Source organism: Cupressus sempervirens, chromosome 2, assembly GCF_028749045.1.
Source record: "Cupressus sempervirens isolate cs-2001-9-10 chromosome 2, ASM2874904v1, whole genome shotgun sequence".
Taxonomy (NCBI): Eukaryota; Viridiplantae; Streptophyta; class Pinopsida; order Cupressales; family Cupressaceae; genus Cupressus; species Cupressus sempervirens.
In genome coordinates, this window is record NC_143119.1 from 766,469,698 (window position 1) to 766,492,362 (window position 22,665).

General features: G+C 35.8%; 1 protein-coding gene across 2 annotated transcripts in view; it reads left to right on the forward strand.

The window, feature by feature from the left end:
* The first annotated feature begins 2,816 nt into the window (after positions 1-2,816).
* Positions 2,817-22,665, forward strand: part of LOC149575706 (protein CYTOSOLIC ABA RECEPTOR KINASE 7-like) — an 89,539-nt gene continuing 69,690 nt past the window's right edge. The window contains exons 1-2 of one of the 2 annotated variants that reach the window (XM_089815472.1): positions 2,817-2,907; positions 4,122-4,296. In XM_089815472.1, coding sequence (XP_089671598.1) covers positions 4,203-4,296 — 94 coding nt within the window. In that variant the 5' untranslated portion in view covers positions 2,817-2,907; positions 4,122-4,202. The remainder of the gene's footprint in view (positions 2,908-4,121; positions 4,297-22,665) is intronic. The other variant, XM_089815473.1, reaches the window with a different exon arrangement.

The following is a 22,665-nucleotide window of genomic DNA, read 5'->3' on the forward strand; positions in this document are numbered from 1 at the left end:
CTTCTAGATTCGATGCTCAAAATTTGGTGAAGAGCTTCGAGAACAAGATCAAATTGGTAGACTATGAGCTACTCAGTCCTCAATATGATCCAGTCAACTTTGTAAGGGATCACTTGAAGCTAGGATATGCCTACCGGCATGTTCTGGATATTAAGGACTTCTGGTTTGGGTGCCTCAACAAATACTAGAACCAAGAGAAATTTTGGTCATGACTAACAATAAATGAGATTAAATTTTATAATGACACTGTTGATGTTTTTGACCTTGCATATGATGGAGCCTACATGCATCCCACATCCTACGAGAAGATCAAAGGCATCCCAATTTTGTCTACCCCACCTGCAGGTCCTGTCATAGACACTATGGAGGTCCTTATGCATTGAATAATCAAAATAATAGATAAGTGGGTGGAGTGGAACTTAGCGAGGAAGAAGAAGACTGGGAGCACTGGTTTTATGGGTGGAGTATCTTCTGGAGCCATCTAGTTGATTGCAACAACAACCACCATAGTTATTACTCAACATTTTGTAAGCCCATAACAATCTATTGGTCAAGGTGGAGACTAGCCTCTAGAGAAGAATGTGGTAATCACTCCTACATACAGAGGTGGCTCTCTTCCAGACACCAAGAAAGTTGGGGGGAAGGAGGGAGACAAGGACAAGGAGAAAGAACAAGACAAATCAGTAGCCAAACCTACTTCCCTTGTCCAAATCATTGATTTGGATGGTAACACCAACCCCATGGATGGCCAAGAGCCTTCACCAATAATTTCATTCAATTTGATATAAATTACAAAATTAAATATGCTTAAATCTTATAAACAAATAATTAATACTTACATAAATCTTTAATTTTTATTTATAATAATATGATAAAAGACATTCAAATAAAACCTTTACACCTCCACATTGACAAGTGATAGAAATATCTAAACAATTTATAATACAACATAAAATAATAATAACATTTGGAGGAATGATAAATAATTTAAACTTTCAAAAAACTCATAACCTTAATTAATTATTAAATACATTTCTATGTTATAAATATCTAAAAATAATATTCATATTGTTTTTGAATTTTGATTGTGTGTCTATTTTTTGAGTCAACTTTTCAGATCATATTCTAGTGACTGTCACCAAGAACAAGCAAGAGAGAGCTCAAACAAGATCAAAACATGATGATGGTTCATTGAATGTGACACAAACATTGATTCAAAAATGAATACACAATCAAAATCCAAGAAATAACAAGTGCCACATAGTGGCATGTACTTGTTGGAGAATGTATTGTAATATAATAGAAATAGTAATTAAATATTATAATAATTAATCAATAGAGTAAATGTATTATAGAAAGATAGATGTATGATGAAATTATTATTGAAATAAGTATTTCAAATCAACTAATCTAATTTCAATATTAAAAAGTAGTTAAATAAATAACAATTTTATAAATAATCTTATCAATATCCTCACTTTTATTTGTGGAAGTTAAAATCAAACAATTGTCTAGTAATAAGTTCAAAATTATTGTGGAAGTCAATGGAATTAATGAAGTGGTAGTTCATTTCCCAGCAAACTCCTAGCATCATTGAATTATATCTACGTTCTAATCAATGCTAGCAGAAAGCTAATCTCATTTGATAAAAAAAGAGGACTATGAAATTGCTAATAAATTTGCATTGGTAGAAGATTCTATTAATTTTTAAATACAAAATAGGCACTCTAAATTTTCCACAATTTCATTTGAGTTCCACTCTTCTCTAAATTTTTTATTTAGGGAAACAATCTATATTATTCTATTTTATTTTAGAACTTGAAAAGTCTAAAAAACCTATTTCAATATAGAATTGTAAATTTATATGTAAATTAACTTTACATATATTTTCCAATCAAACAACTTAAGAAAGAACTAGAGCCAAAATCTTACTTTTAGATGAAATATATGATTAATTTCACTTTTACTTAAAAAATAGATTTTCTTCTCTCATATAGATATCAATATCTAAAGATTTATTTAAAAAATTACTTCTATAAGATTTCTAAATAATATTTGGATAGCAAAAATATTTTAGGTAAATATATAATTTAATATAAAAATAATATATAAAAATATTCAAGTAGGTTTCAAATTTAGTTTCTGATAAATGTTAAATAAAAAAATCAAATGTGTCTTATATGAAACTTAAATTTGAAAGTTTATGATTGCATTTGTAAAAGCTAAATGAATTTTAAAAAAAAGTTAAATACTTAATATTTTTGTCAACATAATATAGTTTATTACTTTATTCCTAAAATCATGCCGATGAAAATGAGTAATGGAGCTTTCTCCAAAAAAAAGAGGGTCTTATAAGACAAAATGAAAACAACCAATCACAATGGTGAAAATTAATTTTTAGAATATATAAAATTCATCAATAAATTACAAAACTTTAGAAACATGTCAGTTAGATAAGAGCAACTGAATGTAATAGTATATTGCTTACAACATTACAACAAGTATAATAAAAATACTCTTAATAATGAAACTCTGAAAACCTACTAACAATGATATTTAAGACCAAAGTTCCATATTCTCATATTGTTATTTAAAAGCTGTCCACAATCAAATTCATAAATTTGATTTGAAATCTATTAGCATGCATTGTGGAAATCTAATAAATCTCATATAATTGAAAGAATGAGGCAAATAAATTAATAAAATTCTGGCATCATACGGATTCCAAATGGGATTTATCAATTGTCTAAAATAATAGTCCTCAAAATGTCCGGAACGGGAAATAAGCTTTAAACGTTACTTTTTAATTCTTCTTGTACGATTACGCCTTTACAATTGCCGATCTGCATCCAATTGGGTTTGAGTAAGGATCGAGTCCATCGGTGAGTCGCCCGACCGTGCATTGAGGTTTTTCTGAAACTCCTGCTCTTCTTTGTTATTCTGTATAACGAGTTGTGGATATTACAGTCTTAGGAATGAAACTAGACGTTTGGTGCCTCAGAATTTGCAACTAAATCAGCAAGATAGGATTTTGACGATGAATTGATCTAATGTAGATTATTTTCAATTAGAAATGAAATCCCAAAAGTTCTAATTTTGTAATTCGGTGTGAAAAAATGAGTTGGATTTGATATAATCGTAAGCATGCTGCGTTTTTGTCGAACTGACGGTGAGCTGAGTACATCCATCATAGTAGTTTAGCTATAGTGATAAAAAAGAAGATGCCGCTCCGAGTAGGGAAGATGAGGATCCGTTGCTATTTCTCCAAATACGGTTCTCTTATTTCTATCAATTGTGTTGATCTCTAAAATTTCATCTGTAGTTTGGGTGTGATGTGGATTTGGCTCTCAGAGGCTATGGTATAGATCATGTTGCTGATCTCCTATAAACAACAGAATGTTATTTGGAATCATCCCATTTTGTTGTTTTAATCAGGATACTTGTATTGGTATTATGTAGCAGGCTTCAGGTCAATTGATTTCTCGATAGGTTTTCTGTGTAATGCAAATGCCATATTCCGGATGATCAGCTGGTTAACGTGATCTTCGTTTTGAAATTCCATTACGATGACTGCCTAAGAAAGGTTTCTTAATAAGATTAGAAAGAGAATTTTAGCCGTCTTTGGCTCTCGAATCTTTCCCGATTCGTAAAATTCACCCGATTTATGAAGTTCAGAGTCCAGACATTTAGCTTTCCCTAAATGGCTATTTACTATTTCTTCTTAGGTGTAAAAGTTCTATTATCCACCGTTTATGAATCTGTCCTCGTTAATTTGGTTGAATACAGTCAAACCACAATCAAGTTTAAACTAGTTGGCTTTAGCTTTTGAATAGTGGTGAAGACGCCTGCATTTTAGATTTCATAGAACAGGAGGTATATGAAGGCGTTATAGTCATCCAATATATTTCATGGATGATTGAGGGGTTATCATGCTTATAGCAAACTGATCATGTCAATTTGCTGGCTATCAATAGTCATAAGGAGGTTATAGTATACGTGTTTCTTGATTATTCCACTCTTATTTTAAAAATTGCTTGCAGTTTAGTTCTCAGAGTTACTTATTTTCCAAGGTGACAAAGATCAAGTCTCGTTCTTAGTTATGAGCATATTTTTTGCAACAGATATTTTCTGGACTTCTTTTGGTAATGTATTGCGAGAACTTTTCCGTAAGCTGAGCATGTGAATAATCAGCCCAATACACAATGTGTCAGTTGTTGTGCTGTTCTGGTACAGAAGAGGAAAGTTTTGTCCCAGCTGATAATCATTACACAAGTCCAGCAGTCGGCACTGCCCCTGGTAAGATGATACCTTGTTATAAATATGGTTTAACTTTGGTGAAGCATTTTCATTTACAAATCTGATATTTAATATGGTGCTTATCTGAATACTGCAAGTCATGCAAAACCACAGCTCTAGTAAATATTAACACTGTGATCATTGTACACTACCGCACTCACTTTTGCATAAACCTTGATGAAATTTACAGAGAGAATTGAAAAACTGATTCAATTTAGTAAGCTAGAATTATGTACTCTTTTTATGTTTGTGCTTTTCCATATGGCATTTATTTTAGTTTCTAAAATCCTAGAATACAGTTCCATACAATGTAAGGAAGAAATTTGAGGTTTGAATCCATTTGAAGAGCTTGGCGTCCACATTGTCATTATTTCAACTTTTCTGAAATATGAATCAACATAAACGAGAAGCCTCTTTCATGCTTTTAAATGGTGCTTGATGTTATAAATATTTTTCTATTTTTTATCAATGTGGTTCAGTTTTCTAGGTTTCTTGATCAGGATCTTCAACAGTGTTCATCTTTTCCTAGTTTTTTTAACTCTTGCTCCTCATTTTGCCACATGTTAATCAACAATGTGCACTTTTAAATTTTTTTTATTTGCAATGGGCACTTACCATCTCTGCTCTGGCCACTCTGCTATTCCTAGCTCTTCTACAAGCTGCTTTAGTTAATCTTTGAGTCTGTTCATGTGATCAGACCTTGTGCTATGCCTTGCTTGCTCATACATTGTCTCCCCTCTGGATCCATTCTGTTATGCACCTTTTTCTTTCTAAATGCATGGTCATAATTCTTGTTAGTATACACCACTTTACAGGATCCCCAGTTGCGATATGACTTGGCCAACATCCAGACTGACATATGTCAGTACATCCTAGTACTAATGCTGGAAAACGGTTTTAACTCACCTAAATTTTCTGTTTTTAACCTTCTTGCAACCAAATAGTTACCTGCATTATTGGGCATTGCCTGCATTCTTATTTTCTTTGTGTCCTGTATACGAACTTAGAAAGTGGATAATTTTGAGATTGTATGTCTTTTATTATGTATTTTTGTAACAGCATTGATTTACAATTTCAAAATTCTTGATTCCCCTTCTTGCAATTTCCTTTCATGTGTGCACCCTCTCTCTGTGCTTGCTTAAACAAATCCACATTTCTCATAAGTCATTACAACCACAAGACTTCTCTGTGTATGCTTGTCTACTGCATTGACATGGGATTGAATCTGGTATCAGAGTTAAAGTCATGTTATATCTCTGGAGTTCACCTTATGCCTATTTATGCCTGCATTCTTATTTTCTTTGTGTCCTGTATATGAAATTAGAAAGTGGATAATTTTGAGAGTGTATATCTATTATTATGTATTTTTGTAACAGCATTGATTTACAATTTCAAAATTCTTGATTCCCTTTCTTGCAATTTCCTTTCATGTGTGCACCCTCTCTCCGTGCTTGCTTAAACAATCCACATTTCTCATAAGTCATTACAACCATGAGACTTCTCTGTGTATGCTTGTCTACTGCATTGACATGGGATTGAAATCTGGTATCAGAGTTAAAGTCATTTTATATCTCTGAAGTTCACCTTATGCCTATTTACGTCATCTAAACGCTAAATATAGTCTAATGACTTGCTTTTTCCCTGTGAGGGCTTGTGAGTTAAACTTGACTCAGATCAAAGTAAATCGAAATAGCTTGCACTTTCACTGTAAAACTCGCTAAACAAATGATCTATTCTTGCAACTTATGTGCAACATGTAGTTTGATTCATACAGTTGGATGGGGTATGCAATGAGTGGAATTATCTTCCATCCATTGTGGTTAAGGATAAGACCTTTTTTCTGAAGTTTTGGCCTGTTGGGATAACTTCCAATCTTGTGGAAAAAACCCATTGTTTGGTTGGAGGACCATTGCAGATTGCATATTCACCAATTGATTTGCATTGCAACTATTGGAAAAGCTTGTCTGCCAAAAAGAAGATGCTCATAAGATATAATTTTGACAGTTGTCCTCTGTAACTACTGTTGTGCTCTCTGTTCAACCTGCATATCAAGATTCTGTGGACCTACTATCATGCTACAAGGAAAGATGTAAATGAAGCTTGAGGCCCCAAAATATAAATTTGTGAACCTATCCTTCTTCGTTTCTTTTCTGAAATGTCCTGAAAACGTTTTAGCATCAGAGTTGCTGGAAACTCCTTTGTCCCTCCTTGGGAACACGTATCCCCGTATCCAATTTGGAAATGTATCCAATACTCTCTGGATACGCGTTGAATATTGCACCCATGTCAGCCTAAAAAAAGTTGATTTCCAACCGTGCCAAATACTACATAATTTGATGTTTTTTAAGATTAGGCGAAAATCCTCCCAAACTTAATGTAAAAAAAAAAAAATACAATTATTTTAAAAAATGGTATAAACAAAATCCACACCAAATGAGAAAGACAACTAAAATGTTGTTCTATTCAGCAACCCGTTTTGTTGGGTTATCTTATAATGCAACTCTACTATTTGTGCATATTGTAAAGTGTAAAAATAACTTATAAATATTTATGTAGCATTTCTATGTCCATATTGTTTCTAAGCTAATGAAAAACTCATCTAATAACTTAGAAAATTGTGTTAAATATGTGTATGTGATATTTATTGATGTCATATCCAACCGTGTCCATATTAAGGATCTTAAAAAATGGCCGTATCCGTACTGAAGACCGTACCCATATTTCTATCCGTATCCATATCCGTACCGTGCAACTTTGTTTAGCATTTATTTCTATTTATAGCTTTTCTTATTGATTGTTTTCAGATTAGCTATTTTCTTTGACATGCTTGTTTATGAAACTTTACTATTGTTGTGAACATTCTTGCACAACTTGTGACTTTGTTACTTAACTGCTGGACATAATATATACTCAGGCATAGTTCATTTCCATGGGCTTGTGTTCTAAAGTGTATAAATTAAGTGAAAATTTCCAAGGTTGAGTTAGCATGATGTCCTTCCATTCCCATTTGTTGAGAAAGGCTGTAGCTGTGGGCAGGGTTTGTTGAAAATTTGAAATCATTAGATATCATTTTGATATCATGGGGATATGATTGTTGCAGAGGAGATGTGATGCAGTGCCAAGGTATGGGGATCCAGGGAAGTACTACTAGACCAAGTAATATTATTTAATCTCTCAGAAGCTCAAGGGACACACCAGTAAAAGAAGGAAATAACTCAAACTTTGATTACCAATTACCTCGAGAATACAGGGTTTACAGAGTTACAATCTGGAGATTTACTATTTCATTATACTTCAAATTCCAGTCTTCTCTTCTCAGGACTATTAAAAAAATTATAATTTTATTCAAGACAAGCTGATCGGGCAATGATCCAAACTGGAAAGAATCCATTTCACCAACATTTTCAAGGGGTTGTTGGACACGAGAACGAAATAAACTTGATCCTTAAGACTTTGGAGTCCAGATTAAAATAAAGTTGAATAAAAAAGGGAAAACAAGGAATTCAGATTTAAACCCAACTTTCGTCCAACATTGCAGATAGAATAAGGACCTGGCTGACAAACTCAAAAAATCAAAACAGTGAACAGAAACATAATTGCCAAATAGATAAGAATGAACAGAGAAAGGGAAAATCCCTAACCTAGAAGACCCAACATTAAAAGAAAGACAAACAAGGATGAAACTGGAAATATTTTAGGTTGACACAGGGTTGTGATTTAACTACGGATGCTCCTGCATTGGGACAGTTCTGCAGGGCTAGGATCCTTATGACCATGAAATCACTGTTTCCTATATTTAAAGCATTTGGATGGTTTTTAGGTTCTAGTGGGGCAAATCTTATTGGCATTTCCTCTGAATGTGTATTGATTGCATTATTGCCATGTTTCAAAGTGTCAATTTGCATTGATACAGTATACTATTCAGTGTTCTTTTGGTGCAATCTCTTATGATTGTCTCAGGTTTGAGCTGAACTGTAAAAATTATTTTAGAGATTGTTACATGAGAGTTGAGACCAAAGAAAATGCATGCCGAAATTATGGTTTATGATGTTCCTGTTGTTCACCTTATTAGAACAAGAGATGTAATGCGTCATAGTTCCTGCCTAATGCATAATGGTTGTAGAGGTGGAGATGAGTGAGAATCTAAATTAACATTGTGAATGCATTAATTTTTGCCTAGAAATGCACTTGTGATCTGATAGGATTGCTCATATCTTGTTGTTAAATTCTTGTCCTAGAAATGCGCTTGTGATCTGGTAGGATGGCTCATATTTTGTTGTTAAGTTCTCGTGCTATATTATTATATCTTTGGGTATTTAAGCCCAAGAATAAGAGGCCAAAGTCCCCATTATGGCACTAAGTACTTAATATCATACTACGATTAATACATATGCTTTAGACAAATTTGCACCTTCTACATTGACAACTAAAATTATGTGCAATGAGGAAAGATATCTATACCAATATTTGAATTATAGAACTTGAAGAAGTGATGAAGCATTTGGAGCATCACATTATGTGTTTAAGCATACCATGCATGCTACTAGAGAACCATAAGTAGTTGAAAAAACTCCCCCAATTATTTATTATTCTCATCTTGATTATCAAATGAAACTCACACTATTTTTAATCATTAGCACTGGACAAAAACTATGATAGAGATATAGATAGAGATAAATAGCAGTATACAACAATAACAACATAAACATATATGCAGAGGAAAAAAATGATAGATAATATAGAGGAGGAAGAGGAAGAGAGATAAAAATAGTAAGATAGAGTGATACCAACATAAGTTGTGTGTCTGTGAGAGAGAGAAAGAATTAAATATAATTATTTTTCTTAATAAAACAAATAGTCAAAATAAATTCATGGTTATAATAAAAAATTAAAATATATTATATTTTAATTAATGAAACTAAGAATTTAATTTTTATATCAAAACTCACATTTCTATAAGAAAAAATGAAATGTATTGAAATATAAAAATATTTTATAAGTAAAACTAATTGTTTAATTTTACACATTTAGAGAAGGTTTACTATTTAATGTTTTGTATTTCCAAAATTTTCATAAAATTAAATAATTTTTAATTATGAAAGAATTTCTATATAATTTAATATGTACATTTGTAAATAATAAATAAATGTAATACATATAAATTTGATGTTGACGAATAAATATGATGTAATAAATAAGAAATAAAATATAACTATTTAATTTTAATACATAGTTTATAAAAACTTAATAATAATTTATATATCTTTTAGAATAAAATTATTTATTTTTTGTGGTTATTTCTTTAGTATGTTTTTTTGATATAAAATATAATTATTAATTTAATATTAAAATATATATTTAAGTTTTAAATGTATATAAACTAAATGATAAATTGTTTAAATAAAAAATATTAATAATAACAAATGATATAATTTATAAATTGTAACACTTATCAATTATACATATTACAAATACTATTATAAAATATAATTAAAAAATAATATTGTTTAATTTATATTTATAAAAGTAAAATAATAGTAGTAATAGTTTAACTACTTTTATTAAAAAAACAAAGTTTAAAAAAAATTAGAAATTCGAATACAAAGATATAACATATTGAAATTATATTAAAAAGATATATATATATATATATATATATATATATATATATATATATATATATATATATATATATATATATATATATATATATATATATATATATATATATATAATTTGAACTTATGCATTACATGAAGTTTTAGGAACAAGTTATATCAAATAGTCAAAAATAAACATCAATGTAAAACTAATAATAAATATATTTAAAATAAAAAATAAAAAATATTTACTAGAGTGTGATAATTAATATTGATTGGACATTTTGTGTGAGGTGGAAGATAAAATGATTCAAAAAATAAAATCTTATCAACTTGGAAAAGATAAAGTTGTAATTAATACATTCATTAATGTAAGATGTAGTTGTTAGAAAATATTTGTATATTTTGTTGAAGAAAATTAATTTTCTCTCTCACCAAAAATATTATGGACCAATAGAATGGATGAATGTAATGGGCACCTCTGGATGTCCCAAAAAACTAAACCAATTTGCTGAAAGAAATTTTGTCAAACAGTTTGCATTCAACCTCTTATTTCTTCGTTTAATGTTTTAAACCCCTTACAACTCCGAAAATCAAATGTTTATTTGTTTGTTGTGTTTTGTGTATGGAATTGGTATCATACAACATAAACAAGAAAGAAACTACAATAATATGCAAAGTGGAAATGAACTGCTGCTAATAAAATGTTATTTTCAGAATTCATAAAACCAAATACATGGCAGATTTATCAACTCACTAATTACTTTAGCCGTATTGACATAATACTCCAGCCCATGCTTTCGAACTTGCTGCTACAGTGCTTTGTCCTTCAATCAGTTCACTACCTTCGTAATATCATTCCCTCAAAGCGGCATAAGCGTCGGAAAAGTAGTGAAGAAGATATAAGCAAAATACCAAATCTGCCTATAGCTGGAAATGCAACTAAATTGCCTGATAATGAAGCCCATAACAAAGAATTCCAAAGGCCAAACCCCAAGGGAATGACGTCTAGAATGTTACAAGAGAGGATAGACGTCCTCAAATGCCAAGAACGGAGCTGCAACTCACACACCAATTTCTTCTCATATTCAACCTGGCTAATGAAGCCACAAATGCTTCCTTTTATTCTATTTCCAAGGGTTCGCTCAACTCATATGGGCAATGTGGGATAAAAGATGTGTAGTATATAAAACATATATTAAAATACCCCTTATGTCTCCCTTGGGTACACATCCCCATAAAATAAATATTAAAGTAACACTTAATATTTTACAATTAAATTAGATGTTACTTTAATAAAACTTCAGGCATTAAAATGTATTAGCAATCGGACTCCGAATAATGCGAGTGATAGCTCATTGGAAAGCTCTCATCGAGGAGTATCAAATCCAATCACCAAAATTGACCTGCACTGTGTCCTGCTGACTTACTAAAAATAGTAAGTATGCCTGAAACTGAGTAAATCAACTTCGTTTTGGCCCAAATTGGAAATGACTAGGGCCAAAACACTCCAGGATCCCATTAAACCCTTTGTTAGCCCTTGGGGACCATGTAGAACAAGGCTAACGCACACACACTTGGTCAACTGCTAAAATGGGGACATTACAATCCGCCCCCCTTGAAATTGCTTGTCCTCAAGCAATCTTAGTCCAGCCTGCTGAATAACCTGCTCACTCTCCCATGTAGAATCTTCCTCCGGCAGGTCTCTCCATCTGACCAAATACTCCTTCACTATCCTGTTTCTAAGCTTCCTCTCTCTGGTGTCCAGAGTAGCCTCGGGTACTAACACAAGCTTCCCCTCCTCATCCAAAGGGGGTAAATTTGCAGAAGGCACTACATTCTGACCAATGGCTTTCTTAAGCCTAGACACATGAAACACATTGTGCACTCGATTGCCCTCTGGAAGCTCAAGCTCATAGGCGACTTTGCCCACTTTGCGAATCACCCTGTAGGGACTATAAAATCTAGGTTTCAACTTTTCAGCTCCACTCTTCTTGAGCGATGATTGTCTATATGGTTGTAGCCTCAAGTAAACCATATCCCCTACCTCGAAGCTACGCTCTATTCGGTGCTGATCAGCATACAATTTCTGTTGATTTTGGGCCTGTTGTATATTCTCTTTGAGCACTTTCAGAATGTCCTGACTATCCTGCAATAAGTTTTTGGCTTTGGGCACTCTACTGTCCCTCAAAACTAAATCCATGAAGCTAGGTGCTTCATAACCATAGAGTGTCATGAAAGGAGTCATCTTGATGGACATATGATAAGTGGTGTTATAACAATACTCTCCCATATGCAACCATCTGATCCAAGCCTTTTGTTGTGCAGTTACATAGTTCCTCAAATATCCTTCCACCCATTTATTCACAATCTCTGTTTGCCCATCTGTTTGTGGATGATAACTAGTGCTAGGTGTAAGATCTGTACCACACAACCTAAACAACTCTTGCCAAAAAACACTCATAAACTTACTATCCCGGTCGCTGACAATGAATCTGGGCAGCCCATGTAACCTGAATATCTCTCTAAAGAAAATATCTGCCACCTGTGCTGCTGTGTAAGTGGACGAAATAGCAAAGAAGTGAGCAAACTTCGTCAAGCGGTCCACCACCACATAGATGCAATCTCTTCCCTGCACTCGTGGTAAACCAGTGATGAAGTCCATCGAAATACTTTCCCATTTCCTATCAGGAATGGGCAAGGGCTGTAATAAACCTGCAGGAAATGTGTGCTCTCCCTTATTCTGTTGACAAACCACACACTCCCTGACATACCTCTGAACATCATCCTTGAGCCCTTTCCATGAAAACCGCTCTCGGATTTGCCTGTAGGTCTTGAAGACCTCTGGATGTCCAACTGTGGGTGCAGAAATGCCTTCAGTATCGCCTCTCTCAAATGTGATGACGGAATCAAATAAACCCTATCCTGAACTTTGATCAATCCATCTATCACCTCATAGTGATCATCCTGTATGGTACCTGAAATCAATCCAGAAGCCCAAGCATCTCCGACATACTCTGCTATAATCCGATCTCTCCAATCTCCTGAAATCTCTGCTAGAGCACATAAGTGAGGTCTCCGAGATAAGGCATCAGCGACCACATTTTTCTTACCTTTGACAAACTCTATGTCAAAGTCATAAGCCTGCAATTTAGTCATCCATTTTTGTTGCTGGTCATTAAGATCACGCTGGCTCATGAAGTATTTAATACTGTTGTGATCAGTCTTGATCACAAAACGTCCACCTACCAAATATGATCGAAATTTGGCCAATGCATGCATTATGGCCAACATCTTCCGGTCATAGACAAAATAACTCTTCTCAACTCCCTGGAGCTTCCTACTCTCGAATGCAATGGGATGCTTCTCCTGCATCAATACTGCTCCAATCCCATCACCTGATGCATCACAATGAAGCTCAAAAGGCTTCGTGAAATCCGATAGAGCTAGAACTAGACATGAAGACATTACCTGCTTGAAATGCTCAAAACACCTCTGTGCTGCCCCTCTCCACACGAAGGCTCCTTTCCTGGTAAGATTTGTCAAGGGTGTAGCAATCTGTGAGAATCCCTTAACAAACCTCCTATAAAAACCACATAAACCAAAGAATCCCTTAAGCTGTGTAAGGTTTGTGGGAGTAGGCCACTCTACAATAGCTCTAATCTTTTCGGGATCAACCCGAACGCCATCTGCACTAATGATATGCCCAAGGTAAAGGAGCTCAATCATGCCAAACTCACATTTAAATTCCTTGGCATACAATGACTCTCTCTCCAGAATAGATAACACCTCCTCCAGATGATGTAAGTGCTCCTCTTAGGTCTTACTGAAGACCAAGATGTCATCAAAGAAGATCAAGACAAATCTCCTCAGCTGCTTCTTGAATACCTGGTTCATACAACTTTGAAATGTAGCGGGTGCATTGGTTAGACCAAATGGCATAACCATGAACTCAAAGTGGCCATAGTGACATCGGAAGGCTGTTTTCTCAATGTCCTTTGCTCTCATCCTGATCTGATGGTATCCGGATCGCAAATCAATTTTGGTGAAGAAGCATGCCCCATGCAACTCATCAATCAGCTCATCAATCCTAGGAATGGGATACCTGTTTTTAATTGTTTTCTTATTCAGTGCCCTGTAATCGATGCACATGCGCATCGTCCCATCCTTCTTCTTTACCAATACTACTGCTGAAGCAAAGGGGCTCTTACTGGGCCTGATATGCCCCATCTCCAACAAATCCTTAATCGCCTTCTCTATCTCATCCTTGTGTTTCTTAGGATGACGATAGGGAGTAATCATAACTGGTTTGGCTCCCTCCTTGAGCTCAATAACATGTTCCATCCCTCTGTCAGGAGGAACCCAATGAGGAATATCACTAAATACTTTAGCGTGTCTATCAAGTATCTTCTGGATATCTGGTGGATGACTCTTTTCTTGTGGCTCTGGTGAAGTTGGCATAATGTAGCACTCTGCCGCCCACTCTATGTCATCATGACGAAAAAGTCTCTGCATTCTCCTCAAGGACACTACTCTGCAACCTCCATCTGAAAGACCTCTAAGTACCACAGTTCTGCCCTCATGCTGGAATCTCATCTCCAATTTCGCTAGGTTGAGTGTGAACTCCACTAGTGAAGCCATCCATGTCATGCCGAGGATGACATCATAATCTCCCATGTCCACAACATAGAACTCATCCTTCAACTCGTAGCCATCTCCAAACCTGATGTGAAGATTAGATATCTTCCGAGTGCATAATAATATATCATCGTTAGCCACCATGACTCTAAACCCATCATGCTCCTCTGTCTGTAACCCTCTCCTGGCTACCAACTGTGCATCTATGAAGTTATGTGTAGCCCCAGTGTCAATAAGAGATATCACTTTCTGCCCCTGGATAGTACCCCTGACCTTAGATGTGATTGCCTTTTGGGCCCCTGTCAAATGTGCCAACGATCTATCATCCTTAGGAATGCTGCTCTCCTCTATAGTGTTACCCTCATTTGAATTGGAGTGCCGATCCTCCCCCTCTGACTCTGAATCTTCTGCTAAAAAATACTCCATTTGATTTGCCTTAGCATTGAGAGAACATTTATGAGATAAGTCCCAAGGTTCTCTACAATGGAAGCACAACTTCTTCTTTCGAAGTTCATTCAAGGTTTCATTGTCTAGTCCTTTTGATCCTTCTTTGGGTTTGCTATACTCTTTCTGAAACAGTTTTTTGTCTTTGTCCTTGCGGTAGGAAGAATCTGTTGAATGGTTTTTTTCTTTGTATACCGAAGGGGCTAAATCTCGTGCCTTTTTAGTTGCTTCAGATAAGGTGAGTGGATCATGTCCCTTCACCCAACCTTGTAATGGATCAGCAAGACCATCACAAAATAACACCACCAATCTCCTAGGAGAGATATCAGTAACAAGTACAGACAAGCGCTGAAACTCGGCAATGTAAGCATCCACAGAACCTGACTGTTTTAACTATGCTAGTTCCTTGAAATGTAACTCGGGATCCCTAGTGTCAAATCTCTCAATCAATGTTTCGGTGAATTCCTCATAGGATGTAATCTGATTATGCCCCAAAGTCACCATGCCATAATGCCACCATTCATGTGCAACGCCATCCAAGTGCATAGCCGCATACTTGATAGCCTCCTCCTCAGGCATAGGATTTAGCTGCATGTATGTATCTACCTTCTGCACCCAAGCTCGTGCAGTCATCTTCCCTGAAGCATCATAATAAGGTAAGGAAAGTTTTCCAACTTTCTTTCTCAGCTCAAAGTTTTGATTCCTCCCTCCTGCTCTAGGCATGTGTCTCATCCTCAAATCCATATAATCTCTGAGGGAAATATTTGCCTGAAACTCCGGTCCACTAGCCTCCCAGTCCCTCCTGAACTGATCCTGTAACTCGGTAATCTGCGGTTCGTTTACTGGTTGAACCGGATTTCTGGGTGGGAAGGTGGGTAAAAGAGGTCTCGAGCTCGCAGTCGGCACTGGGCGTGCAACGTGTCTAAAGTTATCAGCCTCATTCCCATTGTTGCCGTGTCCATTACTACCATTAATGTTATTCTCAGGACCATTGTTATTGCCTTGGCCTCCATGGTTATTGGTTCCCCCATTGTTATTGTTTCCCTCATTGTTATTGTTTCTGTTGTTGGCATCACCTGGATTAATATTGACACCCATCTATCTAGCCATGAGCTGCAACATCATGTCCGCTCGCCTATTCTGCTCCTGCTGCATATGCTGCCCCTGCTCTAATGTATCCAGTAATTGTCTGAACATTACGTCCCCCTGATCTGGACCAGCATTCCCGCCTCCGCCTAATCCTGTATTCCTGTCATCTCGATCACCCATATTGTTGTCCTGATCAAAGAATATCTCCTCTGTGTCTGTATGGCTGGATTCAATGTCCCCTTGCACGGATGTACTAGATTGTTTGCTCTGCAAGTCTGAAATCCTATTTTGTCTTTCTCTGGTATCGCGGAAATTATAAGGCCCCTGTTGCATGCTCAAACATAAATGCTTAGCCTGTGTTTTTTTTATTTCTGATTTTAGTGTTTTGACATTTTGTCAAACACTTTTCCCTCTATCCAGCTGTTCCGAATTCCCTATAAGACCTCCACAGGATGGCAGGACTTATAGCTCTGATACCACTGTAATGGGCACCCCTGGATGTCCCAAAAAACTAAACCAATTTGCTGAAAGGAATTTTGTCAAACAGTTTGCATTCAACCTCTTATTTCTCCGTTTAATGTTTTAAACCCCTTATAACTCCGGAAATCAAACGTTTATTTGTTTGTTGTGTTTTGTGCATGGAATTGGTATCATACAACATAAACAAGAAAGAAACTACAATAATATGCAAAGTGGAAATGAACTGCTGCTAATAAAATGTTATTTTCAGAATTCATAAAATCAAATACATGGCAGATTTATCAACTCACTAATTACTTCAGCAGTATTGACATAATACTCTAGCCCATGCTTTTGAACTTGCTGCTACAGTGCTTTGTCCTTCAATCAGTCCACTACCTTCGTAATATCATTCCCTCAAAGCAGCATAAGCGTCGAAAAAGTAGTGAAGAAGATATGAGCAAAATACCAAATCTGCCTATAGCTGGAAATGCAACTAAATTGCTTGATAATGAAGCCAATAACAAAGAATTCCAAAGGCCAAACCTCAAGGGAATGATGTCTAGAATGTTACAAGAGAGGATAGACGTCCTCAAATGCCAAGAACAGAGCTGCAACTCACACCAATTTCTTCTCATATTCAACCTGGCTAATGAAGCCACAAATGCTTCCATTTGTTCTATTTCCAAGGGTTCGCTCAACTCATATTGGCAATGTGGGATAAAAGATGTGTAGTATATATAACATATATTAAAATACCCCTTATGTCTCCTTTGGGTACACATCCCCATAAAATAAATATTAAAGTAACACTTTAATATTTTACAATTAAATTAAACGTTACTTTAATAAAACTTCAAGCATTAAAATGTATTAGCAATCGGACTCCAAATAATGCGAGTGATAGCTCATCGGAAAGCTCTCACCGAGGAGTATCAAATCCAATCACCAAAATTGACTTGCACTGTGTCCTGTTGACTTACTAAAAATAGTAAGTATGCCTGAAACTGAGTAAATCAACTTCGTTTTGGCCCAAACTGGAAATGACTAGGCCAAAACACTCCAGGATCCCATTAAACCCTTCGTTAGCCCTCGGGACCATGTAGAACAAGGCTAACGCACACACACTTGGTCAACTGCTAAAATGGGGACATTACAATGAAAAGTATGATTTATAAAATAATGAAAAATTAGAAAAAGATATAAACATTTGAAATTTCACATAATCTTTTAAATTCTTTGATTTGATTGGTTAGTGTTAATGTTATATTTGCATTGACATGAATGCATAAGTATTCCTGCCATGGGCAGGAACTAATAATCTTTATGTTTCTTTTTAATGCTCACTATTGTATCTCTGTAAATATTAGAACGTTTCTAATATTTAGGTGGTCTTTTTTTTTTTTCTATATATAGATCATTATGATCTTTGTTTAATCAATCAAGTATTCTGACATTTATGTTTGTAACATGGTATCAGAGCTTGGTATTAGTATTGAACAAATACTTCAAATTTATGTGATTTTTCATATAAACCCGGCTAGGGTTTCAGTTTTGTTGTGAAGATTTTCGTCTATCCGAATCTTGGGGGTATTCGAATCTTGGAGATCATCACATTTTTTTGACTAAGGTTTTTTTCAAAATTTGAAAAACTCGAACTGGAAAATCGCGCCATTAAAACTGCAATTTACTGATATTTTGTTACTAGTATCCGAATTGGAAAATTGCGGGTTGTCTTTGAACCCACGACTTCCTTCCAATGCCATCTCAGCCTGAAGACGTCTGGTTTTTTGGCATTTGTTTTTTGCAACTGTTTTTTGCAGACGCAATTTGGTTCTTTCGCACGCCTGCAACTGTGAAATCAGGTTTTTTTGGGCTCACACACAGTCGTCTCTGGTTGAGGGTCTCATTTTGGAACAAAAAACAGTTTTTTTATCAGCAATCAGCCATTTTCCTGCAACTATCAACCTCCATAACTGCCGACTAGGGTTTTCTACGAAACCCTAGTTTTTGACCTCGGGAAAATTTTTCGATCACATATTCTTGGTGAGTTTTTCGTGATCTCAAATGGGTCTTCATCAATTTTTTGTGGGTGCCTTGTTTTCCGTGCCTCAATTTTTGAGCCAGCAGATCCGAATTTCGACAACATATTATTTCTGGGTTTTCCGAGCTCCCTTATGGGTACTTCTCTAATTTTTTTGGGTCTTTCATTTTCTCACCTTGAAGTTTGTGCTATTTGAAATATTCACATATTATGAGCATCAGAAGTCGGACTCAATTAAAAAGCAAACTAATGCTACCCAACACTCAGAGCAGAAAGAATCTATCTACCATGCCTTTATGGCTAGCATACCTACAGATCATGTGAAATCTTCTGCCTGGTACATAGATTCCGGTGCCTCATGACATTTCACTCACAGGCGTGATTGCTTTGTTGAATTCACTCACTATTCTGACTCAGTAATCTTTGGAGGCGGCGAAGAATACAATATTGTCGGCAAGGGCAATGTTCAGATTCAGTACGGAGGAAGAAGACTCATGTTCCTCAATGTATGTTATGTTCCTGGCATGAAACATAATCTTTTGTCTGTTAGTCATATTATGAAGCACTCCCCTCAGTTGGACGTCATTTTTAGTGGAAATAAGTGTTTGATTATTGATCGTACTTCTCACACTACACTTGCTGTCAATCTTGAGGATCATGGTAGTTATAGGCTTGTAGATTCAGGTGATTCCCTTGAGCGTGCCTTCATCGCAAAATCATCTGCTCTTAGCAGCCTTTGGCATTAGCAATACGGTCACTTGAACATTCAATATTTAGCACAACTTGCTCGGGATAATTTAATCCATGGTCTACCTGATATCTAGACCCAGAACCATCACGTTTGCGGAGCTTGCCAAGCAGGGAAGCAACATAGGACACTATTTAAGGATGGTGAATCATGGCGGGCATCTAAAGTACTTCAGCTGATCCATGCTGATGTATGTGGTCCTATGAATACTCCTTCTGTTACTGGGAACATGTACTTCTTACTCTTTGTGGATGATTTCAATCACAAAATGTGGGTATATTTTCTTAAACAAAAATTAGATGCTTTTCCTGTATTTCAGCAATTTAAAGCCCTAGTAGAAAAAGAGTTTGGTTCCCCCGTCCATATTCTTAGGATCGATAATGGAGGAGAAATCTGTTCTTCTGCTTTCTCTGCCTTCTGTACTACTCATGGGATTAGACGTCAGTTCACCACACCTCACACCCCTCAGCAAAATAGTGTTGTAGAGCGTCAAAACTGTACCATCACAGAAATGGCTAGAGCTATGTATGCTAGAGTAGAAATGTTCCCAAAAAATATTGGGCAGAAGCAGTATCCATAGCTGTCTACCTTCTTAACTGACCACCCACTCTTGTAGTTAACCATAAGACTCCTGAGGAAGCTTGGTCTGGTCGCAAACCTAGGATCAACCTTTTGAAAGTATTTAGCTCTCTAGCATATGTATGGATTCTTGATGCCAAACGCACTAAGTTGGATTCCAAAAGCCAGAAACTCATGTTTACAGGATACAGTCACACGCATAAGGCCTACAGACTGATTGATGTAAACACTGATCATTTAATCTTTAGTCGTGATGTTGTGTTTGATAAGGAACTTCGACCATTTCAGCTCTTTGCCTCCACACCACATTCTGAGATTCAGTCTTCAGCAATCTCTAACTTGAGTCCTATTTTATATGAGTCATCTGATCCTACTGATACACAACCTCAAACACTTCCAGATAATACAGCTCCTGCTCCTGTTCCTCATCCAGCTATTCCGACAGCATCTGATATTAGCTCCTCTACTCTACGACCAAAATGGTGGGCTCAAACGATTAGTGATCTTCGTCTTGATGAACTTATTGAGGGTAGAACCTCCAGAAATAAGAGCATTTAGCACAACACAGTTAATGTTGCGATTATGGCCAACATGCACATTATCCTTGAGCCCCAGACATATGCAGAGGCTAAAAGAATTCCAGAATGGGAACAGGCAATGGATGCTGAGCTTCAGAGTTTTCAAAAGAATCACACCTGGGTTCTTTCAGGTCTCCCTCCTGGTAAGAAACCCATTAGCTATAAATGGTTCTATAAGGTCAAGTACCATGCAGATGGTACCTTGGACAAATACAAAGCTAGACTTGTTGCTTGAGGATTCACCCAGCGCGAAGGCATTGACTATGAGGAGACCTCTGCCCCAATAGCTAAGATGAGCACTATTCGCATTCTTCTTGCCATTGCAACTCAGTATGGTTGGAAAGTTCATCAGATGGATGTGAAGAGTGCTTTTTTCAATGGTGAATTACAGGAAGAAGTCTACATGACGCAGCCCCTAGGTTTCAAGGTTGCCGGTTCAAAACCAAAAGTATGTAGACTCCAGAAGGCCATCTATGGTCTTAAACAGGCCCTCAGGCTTGGTACATAAAGATTGATTAGTACTTGGTTGCTCAGGGATTTTAGTGCAGCTCATCAGACAATAATCTGTATATTAAACACTTTGGTAATGATATTCTTTTTCTTGTTGTCTATGTGGATGATTTTATCATTATTGGGAGTTTAGAACATTTGATTTCAGAAATCAAATAGGATCTATGCAAAACTTTTGATATGACCGATCTCGGATTGCTTCATTATTCTTTAGGTATTGAGGTTTGGCAGATTGACAACAGTATTTTTTTGTCTTAGTCCAAGTATGCCAGAAATTTGCTTGACAAGTTTAGAATGCAAGATTGCAAACCTGCTTCCACTCCTATGGAGACTGGTCTGAAATTGTCTGCACAATCTGATTCTTCTCTTGTAGATGAAACACTCTTTAGGCAGCTAGTAGGTTGTCTCATCTACCTTACTACTACGAGACCTGATCTCAGTTTTGCAATCAGCTACGTCTCACGATTCATGACGAACCCCAAGACTGATTATTGGATTGCAGTGAAATGTGTGTTACACTATGTACATGGTACTTCAGATTATGGTCTTCTTTACACAAGGAGTACTACACCTCATCTCAGTGGATTCACCGATTTCGATTGGGCCGGCTCAGTTGATGATAGGAAATCTACTTTTGGCTATGTATTTAGTATCGGATTTGCAGCAGTTACTTGGACCAGTAAGAAGCAATAGGCACATGCACTCTCCTCTACAGAAGCAGAATATAGAGGAGTTGTCAAGGCAACTTGTGAAGCAGTTTGGCTACGTCAGATGCTTGCAAATATGCATATTCCTCAAGTAGGTCCAACTTCTTTGTTTTCAGACAATCAGGGAGTACTCAAACTTGCCAAGAACCCAGTGTTTCATGAACAAACCAAGCACATAGAGCTTCATTGCCATTATATCCGACAATTAATAGAAGATGGATATATTTAGTTACTCTATGTTCCTACCTCAGAGCAACCAGCAGATATTTTCACAAAACCCCTTGGTCCTGACAAGTTTGTAAATTTAGGGGATCTATTGGTGTAGTAAATAGATTAAGCATTAAGGGAGGGTATTAGAATAATCTTTATGTTTCTTTTTAATGCTCACTATTGTATCTCTGTAAATAGTAGAATGTTTCTAATATTTAGGTGTAGTCAAGAATAGAATGTTTCTATTCTATTCGACTCTTTTTTTTGTATATATAGATCATTATGATCTTTGTTTAATCAATCAAGTATTCTGCCATTTACATTTGTAACACACCTTTGAGGTTTTGCTGAGAATTGGGTTGTGTTATAGTTGACACTTCTTGGATTGTTTGTTATTTGTTTTGACTGCTTTATGCTACCCTTTTTAATTTTATCATTTTGCTGAAATCTACTTTTCATGAATTCATGCTATCATACCATAAGTTTGCCGAAATCTACTTTTATTCCCATTTCTATCTAGAGAAGTTTTCTTCTGGTTCTATCTAAACCAAATCCACCTTTATTACTGATTCCATTTGAAATAGTTTGTTTGAGTGCTTTTATCATTTTTTTTCTATAATTATTTTTCCTATTTACAATCTTATCTCTTAGATGTTTTTTTTCTGTACTTATATGTCTTCATGAAACATGCCACAAGGTGCTGCAGAATGCAGGATAGAATTCTTTCAGTTGAGATGCCATGTTTTGGGTCTTGCATCCACCA